Consider the following 21,785-nt stretch of genomic DNA (forward strand, 5'->3'; position numbering starts at 1 on the left):
GTTACAAAAATACACGTAATTATAGATAACCTTGAGGTGATGACAATCACAATATATATTCTAAAACAGTGATAATTCAGTTTAGGTGTTGACAGTGCAGTATTCACGATGTCTCTGGTGACGACCAACTTAACCCTGGACCTTTTGGGCATCCTGGTGGCCTTGGTGTGCGTCACAGTGGCCTACCTAAAATGGAGCATGACCTATTGGAAGAGAATGAACGTGCCATACTCCGAACCCAAGTTCCCCTTCGGTAATCTCTCCAACCCTCTGTCGAAGCACCGAAGGCACAACGGAGAACAGCTGGAGGAGGTGTACATGGAGGCCAGAGCCAGAGGCTTGAAGTGCATCGGCATGTACTTCATGACCTCCCCTGGGATACTGCTGGCCGACTTGGACTACGTGAAACTGATCATGACGAAGGACTTCAACAACTTCAGCGACAGGGGGTTGTATTACAACGAGAAGACGGACCCGATCAGTGCCCACCTGATTTCGATATCGGGGTCCAAGTGGAGGAACTTGAGGAGGAAGGTCACTCCCACATTCAGCACCGGGAAGATGAAGTCCATGTTCCCAATACTGCTGGAGTGTGGTAAACTACTAGAAACTGAAGTGGCCATCAAAGCTAAGAGCAAAGAGGCCGTGGATATCAAAGACATGCTCGAGAAGTTCACCATGGACATCATTGGTACTAATCTCAATTAACATTGGTGTTAGTTCATCTAAGTTTGGTGTTTTAGGTTCGTGCGCCTTCGGCTTGGAGTGTAACAGCTTCGAGGATGATAATTCCCCCTTCAGAGTCTACGGCAAAAGAATATTTACGTCTTCAGTTCGTGAGACATTCAGAAGAATCGTGTGCATATCGTTCCCTCACATAGCCAGGGCTTTGGGAGTAAGAGTCTTCGACGCCGAAATAAGCAAATTCTTCTACGGAGTGGTCAACGACTCCATTAAATACAGGGAGGAAAACAACATTGTCAGGAAGGACTTCCTACAACTGGTTATGGATATGAAGAGTAAAAACAACGAGTACAAAGGTGATGGCAACGAGTTGACCATGGATGAGATCGTTGCTCAGTGCTTCGTGTTCTTTGCTGCTGGGTATGAGACGTCGGCCACCACAATGACATTTACCCTCTACGAGTTGGCAAGACACCAAACCATTCAGGATAAACTCAGGAAGGAGATCAATGATGTCTTGAAGAAGCACAACAATGAGTTAACTTATGAGGTGTTGAATGATATGACTTACTTGTCTCAGGTCCTTGATGGTAAATTAACCCTTATAAAATACAACTAAAATAGTAAAATGATTGGTTTTAGAATCTTTAAGGATACATCCTCCAATTCCAAACGTTCCCAGGGTGTGTTTGAGTGACTACAAACTTCCTGAGTCAAACATAGTAGTTAAAAAAGGTATGAGGGTGATTATACCCATTATGGGAATTCAACACGACCCCAAACATTTCGACAACCCCCTAGAATATAATCCAGACAGGTTTTCACCAGAGAATAAGCAGAAGATTGACCAGTTTGCCTACATCCCCTTCGGAGAAGGAAGCAGGAACTGCATTGGTGAGTCCAGTTTACTTTCTATTAGCTCAGATTTTGTGTTAAGTGAGACTTTTTAGGTTTGAGGTTTGGCCTAATGCAATCGAAACTCGGCCTGATATCCCTAATTAAGAACCACAGATTAACCCTGAACGAAAGGACCAGAGTGCCCTTGAGGATAGCCGCCACAACCTTCGTCCAGTCTCCCGCTGACGGTGTTTGGATCCATTTCGAAAAAGTCTCGTGATTCATGTCATTGTTAATTACCTACAGTATGAATTAATTAATAAATTAAACGTTTGATTCAATTAAACAAAACACAAGTCCGTCCCCCCGCAATAAAACAATTTGTTAGACGCACCGCGTATTCCGGTCGGTTAAATCCCGGACCGGTGGCGGCGTAAAACCGCCAGCGAAAGAGGGTGCATACGATTTGAGCCCCGAAATCTGATTAAGACGTATCAGTCCGGGGCCTCAAATTGAAACCGTCCGCAGCAGCCGCTCGTCCCGTGGCCGCTGGACCAAAACTAACGTCGGCTTTCGTGGGGGCGATTGTTTCGCCACCCTTCGCAAGCGGCACGCCGCCAAATTGTCACAGTCAAAACAATTGATAATGGGACCGGAAACTGGGGTACGTTCCCGCTGCTCGGCTACAAGAATCAATCGTCATTTGTCCCGGCGAATTATTTTATGGGAAACATCCTTGGGCAAAAAAATTATTCTTTAGTTATTAAACTAATAATAATGCAAAAAATGAAGCAAATTAGTGTAGCATTTATTTAAAATAGTAAATCTAATTATTTAAACCTATTGAATATCTATAATTTATAAAAAATATTAATAAAAAAGTGTTTTCTGTCTTTTAATTTAAAATATAACGAGGCAAATAATTGTATTTGTATTTATTTAAAGTAATAGATCTGACTATTTTATCTCATTTCATAATATTTAATGTTTAAAATTTATATAAAAATTTTGTGAAAAAGGTGTTTTCTGTCAGACAAATTAATATAAAATGTAGCAATATTTGTAGTATATATTATTTAACTATTTCCACCCCCTTAATAAATTTTATTATTATGATTGATGTCTATATTCTATAGAAATGTTTAGGGAAGAAAGTTTTTTTGTTTATGAAATTATTATTAGAAATGGAATGTAGCATATAAATGTAGTATTTATTTAAAGTACACACAAGTTACTATTTGATCCTATTTGATAATATTTTGTGACTAAAAATTTATAGAAAAATTTTGAAAAAACAGTCTGTCAGATAAATTAAATGTAGCATATAATTGTAGCTTTTATTATTTAACTATTTTGACCCTCTTGATAAGTTTTGTTATTATGGTGAGTATTTATATTTTATAGAAAAGTTAAGGGAAAAAAGTTTTTTGCTTATTAAATTATTATAAATGAAATGAGATGTAGCAAATAAGCGTAGTATTTATTTAAAATATTAGATCCAACTATTTTATTCTATTTCATAATATTTTGTGACTAAAAATTTATAGAAACATTTTGAACAATAGTTATTTTCTGTCAGACAAATTAAAATAAAATGTAGCAAATAACTGTAGCATTTATTATTTAACTGTTTCGACCCTCTTGATAAGTTTTGGTATTACGATGAGTGTAGATAGGTTTAGGGAAAAAAGTTTTATGCTTATTAAATTATTAACAATGAAATGAGATGTAGCAAATAAATGTAGTATTTATTTAAAGTAATAATTTGACTATTTTATCCTATTTCATAATATTTATGACTAAAATTTATAGAAATATTTTGAGGAAAAGGTGTTTTCTGTTAGACAAATTAAAATGAAATGTAGCAAATAATTGTAGTATTTATTTAACTATTTTGGATCTATTAATAATTTTTGTTATTACGATTGGTGTCTATATTCTGTAGGAAGGTTTGGAGAAGAAAGTTTTCTACTTATTAAATTTTATCATATTTCATAATACTTTGTGTTTAAAAATTATAGAAAAAATTTGATAAAATGATGTTTTCTGTCAGACAAATTAAGATGAAATGTAGCAAATAATTGTAGTACTTATTATTTAACTATTTCGACCTCCTTAATAAACTTTGTTATTACGATTGGTTTATATTCTATAAGAAGGTACAGAGAAGAAAATTTTCTTTTTATTAAATTATTAACAAAGAAATGACATACAGCAAATAAGTGTAGCATTTATTTAAAGTAATATATTTGACTATTTTATCCTATTTAAAAATATTTTGCGACTGAAATTTATAGAAAAAAATTGAGAAAAATGTGTTTTCTGTCAGACAAATTAAAATGAAATGTAACAAATAATTGTAGTATTTTTAGAGAAGAAAGTTTATTTATTTTTTAAATTAAATATCATCAATCAATTAAATAATGTAGTATTGACCTTACGATAAATAGTTTGAGTGTGTTGTACATATAAAGATAAGGAGACTACTATTTTTATCTAAGGGGTCAAGATTTAAGTATTGATATCAATTTAATCAACTGCTTGCATAAATAATGCATCAGGTGACGTTTCCGTGTGATGGATAAGATGTATTTATTACCATGGAAACGACGAAGAGTGACACGAGCAGCCCAGAGACACCAGTCACTTGGTTCCCAATCGTTCCTGCTACACTAAACGATTTGCACCTTTAATGTTTGCATTTTTTCATAACTGAAAATGTTTTGAGCAAATTCATCAACACTAATACGGCCCGGTTGTTTACCGGAACGATGAGCAGTCAGCGTTACAACCGTAAATGAACTCATATTTGCCAAACATCAATTTTTCATTCGTCCAATAATAACGACCAAAAATAAAATCCACGTTAATATTTACACTGGCAAATAAAACCGGCGTGATTGATGCATTTTGACAGGACGAACGCTTTTTATTGCCCCATCGGATGTGTTTTATGCCGGCCGTAAATATGTGTATATATATATTTTCCCCGACCAAAGGTCCAAATGTGAATTTTGAATTATTATGGGACATTATGTTTGTTAGCAGTTTTATAAACTTAATGGCCATAAATTACGCGAGGACCGAATTGGCACGCGATTTTTTATTATTTTTTTTTTTGTCGACGTGGAATAATCGCTGTTAAAAAATATATATGTATAAATTTTATGGTGGCGCACGGTTTTCGACAATGGCGTGATGAACATGATTTAATATCAACCGCAGACGTTAAAATTAACGGGAACTTTTATGTGTTTTGTACCAGGTGATGGAAGAAAGCCACTGGCTTCTTAAAATACTCTTACAAGTCTCTGGAAGAAGTCCATGGGTTACTTCAACTCTTTTTTTTTAATTACGACAATGGAAGAAACATTACATCTTTTCCAATGTGAATTTGGAATGTTCTTTTAAACTCACTAAGACGTAGGAAGGGAAGAAGTATCTAAATCTTTTTTAAACTAACCAAATGATGCCATAAACGTGTTGTATCTCTCTGAGGAAGACTTTAGAAGAAGCCAAATGTTCATTGACACTCTACTGAGACGTAGGAAGGTAAAAAATATCAAAATCTTCCTTAAACTAACCAAATGATGCCACAAAAGTGTTGTATCTCTCTGAGGAAGACTTTAGAAGAAGCCAAATGTTCATTGACACTCTACTAAGACGTAGGAAGGTAAAAAATATCAAAATCTTCCTTAAACTAACCAAATGATGCCATAAAAGTGTTGTGTCTCTCTGAGGAAGACTTTGGAAGAAGCTAAATGTTCATTTCAACTCTACTAAGACGTAGGAAGGTAAAAAATATCAAAATCTTTCTTAAACTAACCAAATGATGCCATAAAAGTGTTGTATCTCTCCGAGGAAGACTTTGGAAGAAGCTAAATGTTCATTTCAACTCTACTAGGACGTAGGAAGGTAAAAAATATCAAAATCTTTCTTAAACTAACCAAATAATGGCATTAAAGTGTTGTATCTCTCTGAGGAAGACTTTGGAAGAAGCCAAATGTTCATTTAAACTCTACTAAGACGTAGGAAGGTAAAAAATATCCAAATCTTTCTTAAACTAACCAAAATTATGCCATAAAAGTGTTGTGTCTATCTGAAGAAAACTTTAGAAGAAGCCAAATGTTCATTTGAACTCTACTAAGACGTAAGAAGGTAAAAAATATCAAAATCTTTCTTAAACTAACCAAATGATGCCATAAAAGTATTGTATCTCTCTGAGGAAGACTTTGAAAGAAGCTAAATCTTCATTTAAACTCTACTAAGACGTAGGAAGGTAAAAATATCAAAATCTTTCTTAAACTAACCAAAATGATGCCATAAAAGTGTTGTATCTCTCCGAGGAAGACTTTGGAAGAAGCTAAATGTTCATTTCAACTCTACTAAGACGTAGGAAGGTAAAAAATATCAAATTCTTTCTGAAAATAACCAAAATGATGCCATAAAAGTGTTGTATCTCTCTGAGGAAGACTTTGGAAGAAGCCAAATGTTCATTTAAACTCTACTAAGACGTAGGAAGGTAAAAAATATCAAAATCTTTCTTAAACTAACCAAATAATAGCATAAAGTGATGTATCTCTCTGAGGAAGACTTTGTAAGAAGCCAAATGTTCATTTAAACTCTACTAAGACGTAGGAAGGGAAAAAATATCCAAATCTTTCTTAAACTAACCAAAATTATGCCATAAAAGTGTTGTGTCTTTCTGAAGAAAACTTTAGAAGAAGCTAAATGTTCATTTGAACTCTACTAAGACGTAGGAAGGTAAAAAATATCAAAATCTTTCTTAAACTAACCAAATGATGCCATAAAAGTATTGTATCTCTCTGAGGAAGACTTTGGAAGAAGCTAAATCTTCATTTAAACTCTACTAAGACGTAGGAAGGTAAAAAATATCAAAATCTTTCTTAAACTAACCAAATGATGCCATAAAAGTGTTGTATCTCTCTGAGGAAGACTTTGGAAGAAGCCAAATGTTCATTTAAACTCTACTAAGACGTAGGAAGGTAAAAAATATCAAAATCTTTCTTAAACTAAACAAATGATGCCATAAAAGTGTTGTATCTGTCTGAGGAAGACTTTGGAAGAACCCAAATGTTCATTTAAACTTTACTAAGACGTAGGAAGGTAAAAATTATCAAAATCTTTCTTAAACCAACCAAATAATGCCATAAAAGTGTTGTATCTCTCTGAGGAAGACTTTGGAAGAAGCTAAATGTTCATTTTAACTCCACTAAGACGTAGGAAGATAAAAAATATCAAAATCTTTCTTAAACTAAACAAATGATGCCATAAAAGTGTTGTATCTGTCTGAGGAAGACTTTGGAAGAAAGCAAATGTTCATTTAAATTCTAGAAGACTTTGGAGGAACCCAAATGTTCACTCAAACTATACTAAGAGCTAAGAAGAGAAGAAGCATCTTGAAACCAACTAGACAATGCCATAAAACCGAAACCCATTAACCGCCACGTTCCCGCAACGCAAGAAACCGACGGCGCCGGTACACCGAATCGCCCCTAAATTAAATTATTACGCATCCGCCGTTTGTGTGGCTCGGCGATGCGACCGATCCGCGATTAAAACGTTTCGAATAGCTGCGAGCAATTGAAACGGACTTACGAGTGGGACGTGAGCCGACCATTTTTGGTCACATGACCGTCCCGCTGAAAATTCGTTACGCAGAAACCGGGGACCGATTAAAAAATTCCGAAACGACTCCGGTCCGTACTCGTTCCTCATTTTTGCTTTCGGTTTTTCGTACGAGCGAAATTGTCTAATTATCGGACGACGACGGCGACGACGACGGTCGGGGGATCCAATTTTAAAAATTGCCTTCCGAGAACGTTGCGTCGGGTTTCGCGGCGCAATTAGCCGTCCATTACCACCCCGGGTACCGCGGCCGGTACCGCTCACGACACATGCAAATGCGTGGAACCTGACGGTCCACTTTGTTGCCCACTTCAGTTGTTGACGTTCTATTTATACTTTTGATATCTTATCTGTGTCATTGATTACTTAAACAATCAATGCAAAGTACTATCGTCATTTTCTCTCACACACACACACACACATAAATAAATAAAATTGGAAACCCATAAAACCCTTCTTTGTTATTCATATCGAAAATTAATAAAGCATTAATTCGGTCACGGTCCGGGTGAGCAGACATTAAAATCGTATGGCCGGTCGTTCCGGAGACACCAGTCACGTGGCTTATATTAGGAGTCCAATAAAAATTAGCCCCGGTTTCGGTCCATTAAGGACTCGCAGCCGAAAATGATTACCGGGTTTTGTGCCAGTCATTCCACCAACATCAATTACGGGAAACGCTTTTTTATAACCTTCCGACGTGCTGCTCCGATGTGCGGAGCCATCCGAGAGGGGAACCACTCTTCAAGAGGCAATTTAGTGAAATATCATGCAAGGACGAGACAAATAGGTCTCGGTGGATCGTTATTTCGGTGAACTGCATAAAAGTTAAGTGATGTCGTGCTTTGGGTGTTGCTTCCTTAAATTTGGTTTAGAAGCAATCATCTTTGGAAGATTTAAAGACAATTTTCGAAGGGGTGCCTCCACAAACTTGTCTTGATTACTTGTAATCCAATAAAGTTCCAACTGGAGATGTTAGATTTTGAAAGTTACACCAACATCCTCTTCCAGAGGCTCCGAAGAAGAAGAGATGTTGAAGCTTGTTTCCTCAAACAATTACAAGGAATCCACTGCTAAGAAAACAACCCTCGTACAAAGTTCACCCCATACATGCCACGGTATGTCCACTTGCATTTAACGCACCACTATACAATCCACCCCTCCAGCCCCAACATCGATATCCACTTCAATATGTTTTTATTAAAACTATCACATATAAATGCCGTCTTATACGATCAGATTTGATTTATCTGAGAGGATTAGCAAATTCTCCACGGCCTGGCCCTTTACAAGCCACCAGAAAATCCAGCGCCACCCCAATACGCCAGTGGCGTACAACGAGGGCCCTAATTTTAGTCGGTCGCTCCCGTTTTGTACTCGGAACGTTTAATTTTGCCCCGATTAAAGTTTAAATTGTATAACATTACAAGTACCTTAGCTACGTATCTTTAAAGTGCAGCTTATCGAAATTGTATGTAATGTTTGGATGTGTGTTTGTTTCTTTCGTTAAAAAGGGAACAAATAAATTTACATGAATAATCCATAGACCGCCGCCGTAATGGGGTACCATAAAATTTAATATTGTTGAATTTTAAATAAGTTGTGTTGTTTATCGATCCGTTTCGTCCACATCTTGCCGACTTCAATTAATTAATGAATCACGTGTAATTAAAATGTAAAAGACACTTTTATGAATTATTTATTTGGAGTAAGATCACACACTCACCTCAGCAAGGATGAGAAAAAATTACTCAAATAAATTATTAGAAAAATAAATAAAATATTGATTTCTACTTATGTATTTAAATTAGTAGATAATGTTTTAAGTATGTTTCACTCTATCTTACGATGGGCATGACATTAAATTAGTTACTTTTTTAATTTTTAAAGACTCCAGTTGTAATATTGACTCCAAAATATTTTTATTATATAAAATAATAAATAAAATGTTGGTTTCAAACAATAATATTAAATTTTTATATACAGAGTAAATAAATCTTCAAACTAGTAGATAATGTCTCACAATTAGCAGACATTAAACTAGTTTTTTAATATTTGAAGACACCAGTTGTAAAATTCACTCTACAGTATTTGAGTTACATAAAATAATAAATAAAATGTTGGCTTCAAAGAATAATATTAAATTTTTATATACAGATTAAATAAATCTTCAAACTAGTAGATAATGTCTCACAATTAGCATGACATTAAACTAGTTTTTTAATATCTGAAGACATCAGTAAATTCACTCTACAATATTTGTTTTACATAAAATAATAAATAAAATGTCGTTTTAAATAAATAATATTAAATTTTTATATACAGAGTAAATAAATTTTCAAACTAGTAGATAATGTCTCACAATTAGCAAGACATTAAACTAGTTTTCGGATATTTGAAGACACCAGTTGTAAAATTCACTCTTCAACATTTGAGTTACATAAAATAACAAATAAAATGTTGGTTTCAAAGAATAATATTAAATTTTTATATACAGAATAAATAAATCTTCAAACTAGTAGATAATGTCGCACAATTAGCAACACATTAAACTAGTTTTTTAATATTTGAAGACATCAGTTGTAAAATTCACTCTACAAAATTTGAGTTACATAAAATAATAAATAAAATGTCGGTTTCAAAGAATAATATTAAATTTTTATATACAGACTAAATAAATCTTCACACTAGTAGATAATGTTTCACAATTTGCAAGACATTAAACTAGTTTTTTAATATTTGAAGACACCAGTTGTAAAATTCACTCTACAATATTTGAGTTACATAAAATAATAAATAAAATGTCGTTTTCAATGAATAATATTAAATTTTTATATCCAGAGTAAATAAATCTTCAAACTAATAGACAATGTCTCACAATTAGCAAAACATTAAACTAGTTATTTAATATTTGAAGACACCAGTTGTAAAATTCACTCTACAATATTTGTGTTACATAAAATAATAAATAAAATGTTGGTTTCAAAGAATAATATTAAATTTTTATATATAGAATAAATAAATCTTCAAACTAGTAGATAATGTGTCACAATTAGCATGACATTAAACTAGTTTTTTAATATCTGAAGACACCAGTAAATTCACTCTACAATATTTGTTTTACATAAAATAATTAATAAAATGTTGGTTTCAAAGAATAACATTAAATTTTTATATACAGAATAAATAAATCTTCAAACTAATAGATAATGTCTCACAATTAACACGACATTAAACTAGTTTTTTAATATTCGAAGACACCAGTTGTAAAATTCACTCTACAATATATAAGTTACATAAAATAATAAATAAAATGTCGGTTTCAAAGAATAATATGAAATTTTTATATACAGAATAAATAAATTTTCAAACTAGTAGATAATGTCTCACAATTAGCACGACATTAAACTAGTATTTATATTTAAATTACATAATATGTTAAATAAAATGTTGGTTTAATTTTATTTTATCGAAAAATTCCCCTGTAAAAAGTTGTCATACATTTTCATCAATAAAACATTATTAGAACTCTTGTGAAAATAGTCGAACTACGCCCATGCAATAGAATAGATGGGGTCCGTTTAGTAAAATGCACAAAACACAGAATTCCGACCGTATCAAACGCGATATTTGTCATGGTCATATTATTCGGTCTATATCGTTGTATCCTAACCCCAATCTTGTCAGTTTTGACCCCTCAACTAACCGAACGGTATTGTTTTGATAGCAGATTTAATGTATCTGGAGTATTTTTCATCAAAATAACATTGCCCGTCTGGCAGATTAATAACATCAGATAATACTGAAGCGGACTCTTTCTTGCTAAAGATAAGAACTAATGTCTATTGGTGTATTAGATTTGCCGACCACTAATGTGAGAAGATGCAGTAAAATTGCCTTTTTTTTTGTTTACAAACGTTCCTTACAGTTTATTTCTACAGAAAGAGAGAGAGGCAAAAAGACAAAAAATCGTCTGCAAGATCATCAAAACGAAACGACGCAGCGGAATGAAAAGAAAAAAAGAAAAGAAAGACCGGACCGTTGATTTCATACAGGAAAACCGAAGTGTAATGCATAAATCGGACGAGCGCAGTACCGGCGACTCGTACGATAGGTACCAACGCTGACACCGCGAACAATCGACGGTGGAGATCGCGAACCCGCGTGATCGAAGCGACGACGCCGGCAACGTACTGCCGGTGCCGCGCCGGACCACCCGGGTTCGGGTACTCGCGGGCCGCAATTACGTCGCGGGGGGTCGTCGGAAACGGGCTCTCGGCCGACGGCCCGTGAGGCCGGCTTTTCGGGGGCCCGATTGCTCGCGGTACCGCTCGAAACGTTTGGACGCTTTCGATCGGGATGCGTCCGAAATTCATACGGTACCGCCATTATTCTATTCGGGGGTGTCCTGCAAAACTTTTTTAGGGTTTATACACAATATTGGTTATGGTACCACTTGATTATTTGACGGTTTTCAATAAGGAATCGTATAAAATTCGTACGGTACTACCTAACAACAATTTTCAGATACTTCCAAAGATATTTTAAAATTTATACATGTTTTTACTTATTGTACCACTCGAGAATTTGACTTTTATAATAAAAAAATGTTTAATATGAAAATTAGTACAGTACCATCTGCCCACTAATTTAAGTACATCAAGTAAACCTTCTTTAAGATGTATTCTAATTATTTTATTATTCCATTCAATTACTTGTATTATTTTCGACTGAAAAATGCTTAAAATGGAGAAAACATAATAAATTGTAAGGTACTGTTTTTCAAATATTTTCGAAATTTCTTTAAAACTAATTCAAAATATATGTACAATTTTAGTTATGATACAACTTGATTATTCGACTGTTCTCGATTGAAAAATGTTCAAAATAGAGGAAACGTTCAAAATTAGTACGGAACTTCCTGAAAACTATTTTCAGAATCCTACAACAATTTTTGATAATGATAATTCCATTTGATTATTTGTATTATTGGAAAATGTTTAAAATGGAGAGAATCTATGAACTCGTAAGGTACCACTTATCAAATGTTCTCTAAAATTTCTATAAACTAATTTAAAATTTATGTACAATTTTACTTATGATATAGTATAACTTGATTATTTGACTGTTCTCAATTAAAAAATATTTAAAACAGGAGAAACGTAGAAAACCAATGCGGTACTACCTGAAAACTATATTCAGAATGTTCCAATAACTCTTGTTGATGATAATTCTATTCGATTATTTGTAAATTTTTTTGATTAGAAAATGTTTCAGATGAAGAAAACATAATAATTCGTAAGGTACTACTTGTCAAATATTTCAGAAATTTTCTTAAAACTAATTTAAGGTATATTACAACTTTACTTATGGTACAATTTCATTATTCGATTGTTCTCAATTAAAAAATATTTAAAACAGAGTACAAAACCAATGCGGTACTACCTAAAAACTATATTCAGAATGTTCCAATAACTCATGTTGTTGATAATTCCATTCGATTATTTGTATTATTTTTGATTAGAAAATGTTTCTGATGGAGAAAACATAATAACTCGTAAGGTACTACTTGTCAAATATTTCCGAAATATATTTAAAACTAATTTAAAATATATGTACAATTTTACTTATGATACAATTTGATTATTCGATTATTCTTGACTGAAAAATTTTTAAAACAGAGGAAACGTACAAAATTACTACAGTACTACCTGAAAACGATTTCAGAATATTCTAACAACTCATGTTGATGATAATTCCATTTGATTATTTGTATTATTTTCGATTGGAAAATGTTTAAAATGGAGAAAATCTAAAAACTAGTAAGGTACTACTTGTTATATGTTTTCTAAAATTTCTATAAAACTAATTTAAAATTTTTGTACAGTTTTAATTATGATATAACTTGATTATTCGACCGTTCTGGATTGAAAAATGTTCGAAATTAGCACGGTACTACTTAATAAATGTTTTTAGTAATTTCTATGAAAAATAATACAAAATTTATGCTTATTAATATTGATTATTAGACTATTTTCAATAGGAAAATATTTAGAACGTTTTAATTCAGTACCGTACCACTTGACTATTTTCGATAAAATTAAGAAAATTGTTTTCAGAATATTCCCAATCGTTTAAAATTCATACGTAATTTGGAATTAATTATTCGCCCACAGATTTACTTGCTCATTAAAATTAACCACTGGCACAGTGCCTGAAATATTCACTGCGGGTACACCCGTCAAGGGGATTTCCCCGAAAACGATACGGTTAATCTGACGGTTTCGGGGACTGAGTTAAGAGGATTTGCCGTCAACTGACCCTCACTTATTAGCAGGGCATTATTGGTGTTATCCTTGTGTGTAACTCTTTAATTTTCGATCAGTGCTTAGGACATGTAAACCGACGATTAGTGTTTTTCAAGTGGTTGATGTCTGGAAACCGGAGATTACGCCAGATTGTAACCATGGTGAGCAGTGCTAATTGATGTGAGCAACACTGCGGTTACCTCACGATGTTTTATTCTATTTATTAAGACTTCTGGTTATTTTCATTCAATTTATTTATTTAACTCAGAAATTATAATCAAGAATTGGAACTAATAACATAAGAAACTGAAAAAAGTAACACAAAATAGGGCTCTCTCGACTTTGAAGGCTCAAAAAACATTTTGTTTCCAAATTACAATCTGTGTCCACACATGTGACAGTAATCTATAAAAAATTTAAATAAATAACTGTTATTTTATATATGTTATCATAGAGTTCTTACGGGAATGATCTACATTTTGACCCGGACGGTTCCTGCCCAGTCGTACCCACCAATTACCTAAAACAATTGATATACAAAATTTTAACGAACAATTACAAATACTACCAGAACTAGTTATTGCTAGGGTTAAATCATCCCCGTCATTTTCGACTTTGACACCACCCTGGTTATCTATAACCAACAAAAATTTAAAATAGCACCGGAATTTAATTATAATAAAAACTTCCGTCAGGACCTGGAGTTGCTGAAGTGGAGGGCATGTCCCTCATGTCTTCTTGGTCACCCCCCATGGCCTGATCCTCGACAGGCTCGGTCTTCATTACGGTACCTAAAACAATAAGTAAGTTCACAAAAAACTGTAAATTGTAACGTTAATTATTGTTTTACCAATCAGACGACACGAGTAAAAAATGTAATCATTTATTGATGAAGAGATGAGATGTAAATTAGGTGATATTTGCTCCTCCAATTTCTTCAGGACTTAATACACTTAATTAGTTATTCATACACATAATTAAACTAGTAAATGAATCAAGTTGTCAATATTGAAATTTTTTATATTATTTGAATTATATAAAATATTGATTTATACTATCAACTACACCAATTTCTCATAACATCATGCTACAAATGTTTAACCAAATCATTTGTCACATTTTTCATTATTTTTTTTACATACCTTTGAACTCCAAACTCATAAAACATAAAAAAGAAGAAAAAACTCTTTACTAGTCACATTTGCTAATTATATGTTAAATATTTCATCAACATAATTTACTAGAGAGTATTAATAGTAGAATATGAATTATCTAATCTGTTATGTTATAATTAATTTTTTTTAACTTCAATCCCAACATAAAAAAGAAGAAATAACAGTTTACTAGTCATATTTGCTAATTAAATGTTATATATTTGATAATCAACTGCAGTAATCATGAATTTACTAGAAAGTATTACTAGTAGTATTTAAATTATCTAAAATTATATAAAATATTGATTTGAACTACTAATTACACCAATTTTTCATAACATCATGCTACAAATATTTAACCAAATGATTTGCCAATTTTTTCATTATGTTTTGTTACTTGTTTTAACAATTAAAATTTTTTAACTTCAATTTCAACGTAAGAAAAGAAGAAAAAACTCTATATTAGTCACATTTCATAATTAAATGTTATATATTTCATAATCAACTGCAGTAATTATTAAATTGTATAAAATATTGATTTTTACTAGTAACTACACCAATTTTTCATAACATCATGCTACAAATATTTAACCAAATGATTTGCCAATTTTTTCATTATGTTTTGTTACTTGTTTTAACAATTAAAATTTTTTAACTACAATCTCAATATGGGAAAAGAAGAAATAACTCTTTACTAGTCACAGTTGCTAATTAAATGCTGTATATTTCATATACAATTGCAGTAATAATGAATTTACTAGAAACTATTACTAGTAGTATTTAAATTATCTAAAATTGTATAAAATATTGATTTTTACTAGTAACTACACCTATTATTCATAACTTTATACTACAGATGTTTAACCAAATGGTTTGTCATTTTTTTTCATTATGTTTTGTTACTGTTTTAACAATTATTATTTTTGAACTTCAAATTTAATAGAAGAAAAGAAAGAAAAACATCTTTACTAGTCACATTTGCTAATTAAATGTTATTTATTTCATAATCAATTGCAGTAATCATGAATTTACTAGCAATTAATACTAGTAGTATTTAAATTAAATAAAATATTGATTTGTACCGTTAACTACACCAATTTTTCATAACATCATGATACAAATGTTTAAACAAATGATTTGTCACTTTTTTCGTTGTTTTGTTATATGTTTTAACAATTAAAATTTTTGAACTTCAAATTTAATAGAAGAAAAGAAAGAAAAACATCTTTACTAGTCACATTTGCTAATTAAATGTTATATATTTCATAAAAAACTGCAGGAATCATGAATTTACTAGAAAGAATTACTAGTAGTACTGAAATCTATCTAAAATTACATAAAATATTGATTTGTACTAGTCACATTATATTATTTACAATAATGTTTACTACATTCACCACAATATGTAAAACACAAGAAGTGACTTCAAATCAATTTATTTGTTAATACCAGAATTATTACATTTGATTAGGGTCTAATAACAACGAAATACAATAGTTAGTTATTAGTCACCAAATTAGTAGCATTAACTTCTAAATAATTCCTTTTTAAAGCAAACATAGGACAAAATGTAGTTCAGCTGCTAACGATGTAATAAAACATTGTTCAAAAATTATTGACGAAGTCTCTTTAGTCCTTAATCTATAAAAAATATTGTTAGTTTAGGGCTGAACAGTGTTCAAGTACTTGAATGACCAACTACTAGTAACGACGTCGATTTCTTACCGGGAGTTATGCAATTTTTATGGGGAATTACATCATGTGTTGGTACATCAACTAACCAAACACCTAAATTAAATAATAAGTAACGAAATTTAAACTGTATACAGGAGTACCGTACTAACCAGAGCTAGTCATCACTTGGGTTGGGGCTTCGATGCCTGGCTCCCTTTTGATCTGGACAGCGTTTCCGTTATTTGCAGCTGGTGCTGGACCTGCAGCTGCAGCTGGAGCCTGACCTAAAGCCGGAGCCGGAGCTGGAGCATCCATCAACATATCCCTTTGGGCGCCATTATTGTCATCAGCCACGTTTGGCTGCAGATCTAAAACATCAACAATTTTAGAAAACTTATTTCAGGCGGTTTACATGGTTACCTGGACGCTGAGCTTGACGTAAGTTCTCAATGTCATAATACATATGAACTCCTGGAGCTTCGTCATTATGGGGCAACTCCTGCATTTTAACGAATTAATTTAGGATTATTTTTATATTTTTCACCACTTACTGCTAATTCTCCGCCCCGGGGCACTGGTGGATACACCTGCGGCTAGAAGTTAACATGTCAATCAACAATTGCTTTGCCGTCGTGTCATACACTTACAGCTAAAGCCCCGTCCGGACGTCCCCCGGGAAAGAGGAGGTGCGACTTGTCGTAGAAGTCGTAGCAGTTGACCACCACCTGCCTCAGGACCTCGATCCACGGCTTGCCGTTCTTATCGGCCGGCGCCCTGCCGTCGCGATAGAGCGGCCTCCACGGCAACTCGGCCGGCCACCAGATCGGGCGCAGCTGCAACTTACCGAATCCCGGCGATCGTCTGCCGTTCGTCAGACGCAACAGCACCGTTATGAAGCGCTTCAGCTGCGCCACCGTCATGTCGTGCAGTTCGACGCGTGCGCCGTCGATCGTCAGCTCCGGCAGGTTCATCCTGCCGTTCCAGTTCGAGTAGATGTTGAATCGGTTCTCGATACGCTCGAGCAGCTGGCGGGCCACGTCCTCGAAGCCGTCCACGTCGAACGGTTGCAGGTTGCCAACGGGACGGGCGTTGCGGACGGTGATCGAGAGCTGTCCGTCGTAGACCTTCTTGATTCTGTCCACGTTGTGGATGATCTTGCGCAGTATCTTTGTCACGCTGACCACGTCTCTCTGCGGGTCCTGCCCTTCCTCGTCGCTGGTTATGTCCAGGTCTGACGTGTCTGACATCTTGAATGACTTTTAGCGAATTTGGATGCCTTTATTTAGTTATTGCTTGCTTATATTTATGTGTAGTTACTTGCTACCACTTACCCTTAAGTAAATTGAGGAGTTCTGCAAGGCTGTGGTTTAGCTGGACTTCTCGAGCGACCAAATTTGTGGACTGACTGCTTCGTTGTTTGAGGTATCCAACGGCAATGGCGACAGAGAATAAATATTAAGAGATCTGCAACGATCTCGTCTTTGACGTGCAGCGCCACCTGTCCTCCAATAGATATTCCCCCTATAAAAATAATAATAATCAGTTTAAAATATTTTTAATACGTGATATCTTAAAGAAAAGGCAAAGTATTTAATTAATTATCATGATACACAAAATAAATATTACCAATGAAGCAATAAATAATTAATCAGTCTCAAAAAGGTGACGTCACATTATGCCTAATATTGTGATGATTTGTTCATTCATCTGTACATTTTTAATCAGTGATTAAAAATCAAGTGACTTTGAAAATTTTGTTTTACCCTCTATTGTTATTTAAGGCATCTTTACATATGTTATTAAAACTCATTTATTATTTTCAATATATTAAAATATATTCAATTTATCAGGTACAAACATTTGTAATTATATCTATACTAAATTACAATTTATACAAATTACTCATGACACACATACATAAAATTCTAATTTAAAAGAATTACATATGAAGTAAGTTTTCATGTATTGTGATACTTAAATGACAAACATTAATCAATATACAAATTACATTTAAATGCTAATAATACATTTGATTAGTCTGCAGCTGGTTAAACGTCCAGAAGAATATCATCAGTCACCACTTCATCCACTATCATGGTGGATTTGCCACCTGAGGGGCCATCATCTATTCTAATACCCAACTTCGGGTCTTGGTTTTCCTTATCGCATTTTTCCTGTCTCAATAAGTGGGCAATGTAAGCAGCCTCCATCGGAGTTTTGGCCACGCGCAACAAGTCCTCCCTGGCATGATAAACGTAGCACTTGACGACCACCAGCCTCAGCACGTCGGACCACGACAGATCCTTCTCCTCCGCCTGTCTGGTGTCGGTGCGAATGTTGCTCCAGGCCACGCCGCCGGGCCACCACAGCGGTTTGGCAGCCGGATCGCCCCAATGGGGCTTGCCCTTGCCGGTCGCGTACTTCATCATCAGCGGTATGAACCGCCTGAGCTGGAACATGGTCATGTCGTAGACGGGGGTGGGCTCGTCGTCGAACACCAGCGGCGGCAGCTTGAACAGCAGCTGGTTCTTGCGCTGCGGCAACTCCTGAGTGTACAGCGCCTTCACCATTTCGTCGTGGACGGTCTGCTTCTTGTCCTCCATGATTTTCTTCAGCGGGTTCGAGCCCATTATGGTGCAGTTGGCCTGGCCGGGTTTCACGACCATCACCACGGCTTGTTCGCCGACTCTTCTGGTGTATTCGTTCAGGATTTGGCGCAGGTTGTTCAACAGCTTCTTCTCGATCCTGTTCCTTATCATCAGGTTCGGCTCGTACCTGAAACGGGTTCCTTTCTCCGTTGAAGCTATGGCTGACGTGGTGGCCAGCTCTTGTTTGTTGGGTGGGAACTGATTTTTTGGGGCCTTTCCCTCCTGATTGTCGTTCGGCTGTGGCACATCCATTATTACTTCAGAAGCTTTGCTAAAAAATAATTTATTTGAGGGCACTTCGTTAATTATTAGTGGAAAATACTCACTTGAATTAATAAAATAATCACTTTGGTGGGGGCGTACGTGAAACAATGGTTTGGTGGTGTGCAATGTTGTCAACTTAATTACTAATATTAAATAAAAAACTTTTTTGTGCAGTTTCTGGTTTTTGTTATAATTTGAACAATGTTAACCCCTATAAAATTTGTCACTGTGATTTAAAATAACTCTTATTAACCAAATCTTATTACTAACGGTAATTTATAATGACTAAGCAGTTTAATAGTCGTTTGTTAGATTGTTAGATGGCGCCACTTATTAGTAGCGGTTTTTTATGTAGCGCAGGAATCTGCAGGGAACGCATCTCGTCCCATGACGGGTTGCATAGCTTCAGACAATGACCTTCTACTGCGATTAAATGGTTGTTTGACATTATATTTTTATTGATACACAAATCGACGATCGACAAATAAATGACGTGGAATAAAAATCGAACAACCGGACACCAATAAAACTAAATAGTCATCCCGTCCCCCTCCCGAAAATCTCGCAACCAGCAACCCTCAATTAACGATCTTCCTGCGCCCGGTTCAGCAGTTCGTAACCCCCCAAAACCCATTCAAAAACCGAACTTATTATTGTCGTCCGACTCTTCGCAATGCCACGTGGCGCATCGGAAGTGTTAAAATTCGCGACGGCCGTTCGCAACACCGGATCCCGGACCGTTTCCGGTGTCCCGAACGGACCGACGTCGTTCGTCCGGACCGTGTGCCGGCGGCGTTTCGAATTTAATGTGTCGATTCGATTTGTTCTTGTATATGTTTATCAATTATTGATGTGGCGTCGCATAAATTAATTGTTTATTGGACGGGGTTGGTTTAATAATTAGATTCGTGGTAATTATATAAATTGTAATCGGTCTATTTGTGTACGTAAGTTGGGATGTTGTTGTTGTAACACAACTGTAATTGGTTTTTGCCGCTTATATTAACGATTTTATACAGGTAGTCAATTAATTAATTGAACTTATAGTACCGTGCAATTATTCATGATGTAATAATTTAATTTATGGCTTATTATTTAATTGAAATGTACTTTTTTACTTAAGTGCAATGATGGAAGAAGTGCTAATAAACAGATATAATTGTAGTAAGTCTCCATTTTCCAATTAATACAGTCAATTCATTTGTTAGATAATTTTTGTTTCATCGGTACCACTATTTCTTACACTGAAGACTTCAATAAGAAACTATAGAAAGAGACAAATCAGCTGGAACTTCCAAAGGAATTTTGGAATCTTAGGGACCAGCTCAAAATTTACTTGTCTTTCCACTGAACCAATTTTGATACATCCATTTTGACTCTTTTTCCAAACATTTTTTAAGAAAAGTGGTATAAAAATAGTAACTCTCCAATTTCCATTTAGGATTAAAGGGATTTTACCATGATATACTGTCAATTCATTTGTCAGATAATTTTGTTTCATCAGTACCACTATTTCTTCCATTGAAGACTTCAATAAGAAACTTTCCGCTGGAACTTCAAAAGAATTTTGGAATCTTAGGGACCACCTCAAAATTTACTTATGGTCTTTCAACTGAACTGAATTTTGATACATCCATTTCGACTCTTTCTTCCCAAATATTTTTTAAGAAAAGTGATATAAAAATAGTAATTATCCAATTTCCAATTAAGATTAAATGTATTTTACCATGATATTCTGTCAATTCACTTGTCAGATAATTTTTGATTCATCGGTACCACTATTTCTTCCACTGAAGACTTCAACAAGAAACTTTAAACAGAGACAGGTCAGCTAGAACTTGTCGTCTTTCAACTGATTCAATTTTGATTAATACAGTAGACAGTCTTTATGACAAAAAATTGAATCAGTCTTTTTATATAATATATAAAAACTTGTAACTGTCCATTTTACTAACAAGATCCAATAAATCTTGCAGTGACAAAGTTCGCATCCATTTGTCCTAACCCAGAGAAAGTTTTTGCTTCCAAATCCCGACAGATGGGCCGGCACATCGACCGTCTTGTCCGCGCCGTCCCCATTAACGAAAGAACAGTCCCCGGGAAATTAATCGCGTAGGCCCCACCGCACACACAAAAGAGTGCCGCGATAAAACAAAGCGCAAAACGGACGGGGTGAAGATGTCAGCGGGTTAGAGGACGAGTTACAGAAACATTGTAAAGTCAAATAGGCTCGGTAAATCTTGCCCGTTTCCCGCCCCCAAGGTTTATTTGACAAGTGTGGGGAAAATTAAATTCCGCGTCTCGGGGCCCACCCCCCGTTTCGCACTGCGTGTTTTATGCCGTAGCAACTCCCGGCCTCCGTCTCTTATTGCCTTGCGGGCCTTTCGGGGCTGTTGCAAATTGAATTTTATGGATTCCTCGCTTATTTATGAACAATCGGGAAGTGCGTTCGCCGCGTCTCCGCCACGTACGTGTCGCAGGTGAATGAAAGCGGGGGGTGGTCAACGAACTTTCCTCAATTCCGACGTCGTGAATGTTTTAAGCGGTCATCCACAATGATCACCCCT

General features: G+C 34.8%; 3 protein-coding genes across 5 annotated transcripts; 1 reads left to right on the forward strand and 2 right to left on the reverse strand.

Annotated features, from left to right (window-relative positions):
• The first annotated feature begins 65 nt into the window (after positions 1 to 65).
• On the forward strand, positions 66 to 1,857 carry LOC109602230 (cytochrome P450 6a8). The gene is made up of 4 exons (XM_020018557.2): positions 66 to 691; positions 744 to 1,274; positions 1,327 to 1,578; positions 1,635 to 1,857. The coding sequence occupies exons 1-4, from the start codon at positions 109 to 111 to the stop codon at positions 1,799 to 1,801; spliced, it is 1,533 nt and encodes a 510-aa protein (XP_019874116.1). The 5' UTR covers positions 66 to 108; the 3' UTR covers positions 1,802 to 1,857.
• Positions 1,858 to 13,714: 11,857 nt separating this feature from the next.
• On the reverse strand, positions 13,715 to 17,795 carry LOC109602231 (DNA-binding protein P3A2). 3 transcript variants are annotated; one of them, XM_049968570.1, is made up of 9 exons: positions 17,638 to 17,795; positions 16,954 to 17,562; positions 16,858 to 16,899; positions 16,727 to 16,805; positions 16,477 to 16,674; positions 14,177 to 14,269; positions 14,047 to 14,112; positions 13,942 to 13,998; positions 13,715 to 13,883 (listed from the first exon to the last, which is right to left on the reverse strand). In XM_049968570.1, exons 2-9 carry the CDS (start codon positions 17,551 to 17,553, stop codon positions 13,852 to 13,854), a joined length of 1,167 nt encoding a protein of 388 aa, XP_049824527.1. In that variant the 5' UTR covers positions 17,554 to 17,562; positions 17,638 to 17,795; the 3' UTR covers positions 13,715 to 13,851. The 3 variants fall into 3 exon arrangements, with proteins under 3 accessions (XP_049824527.1, XP_049824528.1, XP_019874117.1); XM_049968571.1 differs by having other exon boundaries at positions 16,954 to 17,582; positions 17,638 to 17,745; XM_020018558.2 differs by lacking the exons at positions 13,715 to 13,883; positions 13,942 to 13,998; positions 14,047 to 14,112; positions 14,177 to 14,269 and adding exons at positions 16,052 to 16,273; positions 16,358 to 16,420 and having other exon boundaries at positions 16,954 to 17,735.
• Positions 17,796 to 18,183: 388 nt separating this feature from the next.
• On the reverse strand, positions 18,184 to 19,587 carry LOC109602228 (DNA-binding protein Ewg-like). Its single transcript, XM_020018555.2, has 2 exons — positions 19,281 to 19,587; positions 18,184 to 19,225 (listed from the first exon to the last, which is right to left on the reverse strand). The coding sequence occupies exon 2, from the start codon at positions 19,204 to 19,206 to the stop codon at positions 18,355 to 18,357; it is 852 nt and encodes a 283-aa protein (XP_019874114.1). The 5' UTR covers positions 19,207 to 19,225; positions 19,281 to 19,587; the 3' UTR covers positions 18,184 to 18,354.
• Between the last annotated feature and the right edge of the window lie 2,198 nt (positions 19,588 to 21,785).

This window comes from Aethina tumida, chromosome 6, assembly GCF_024364675.1.
Source record: "Aethina tumida isolate Nest 87 chromosome 6, icAetTumi1.1, whole genome shotgun sequence".
Classification (NCBI taxonomy): Eukaryota; Metazoa; Arthropoda; class Insecta; order Coleoptera; family Nitidulidae; genus Aethina; species Aethina tumida.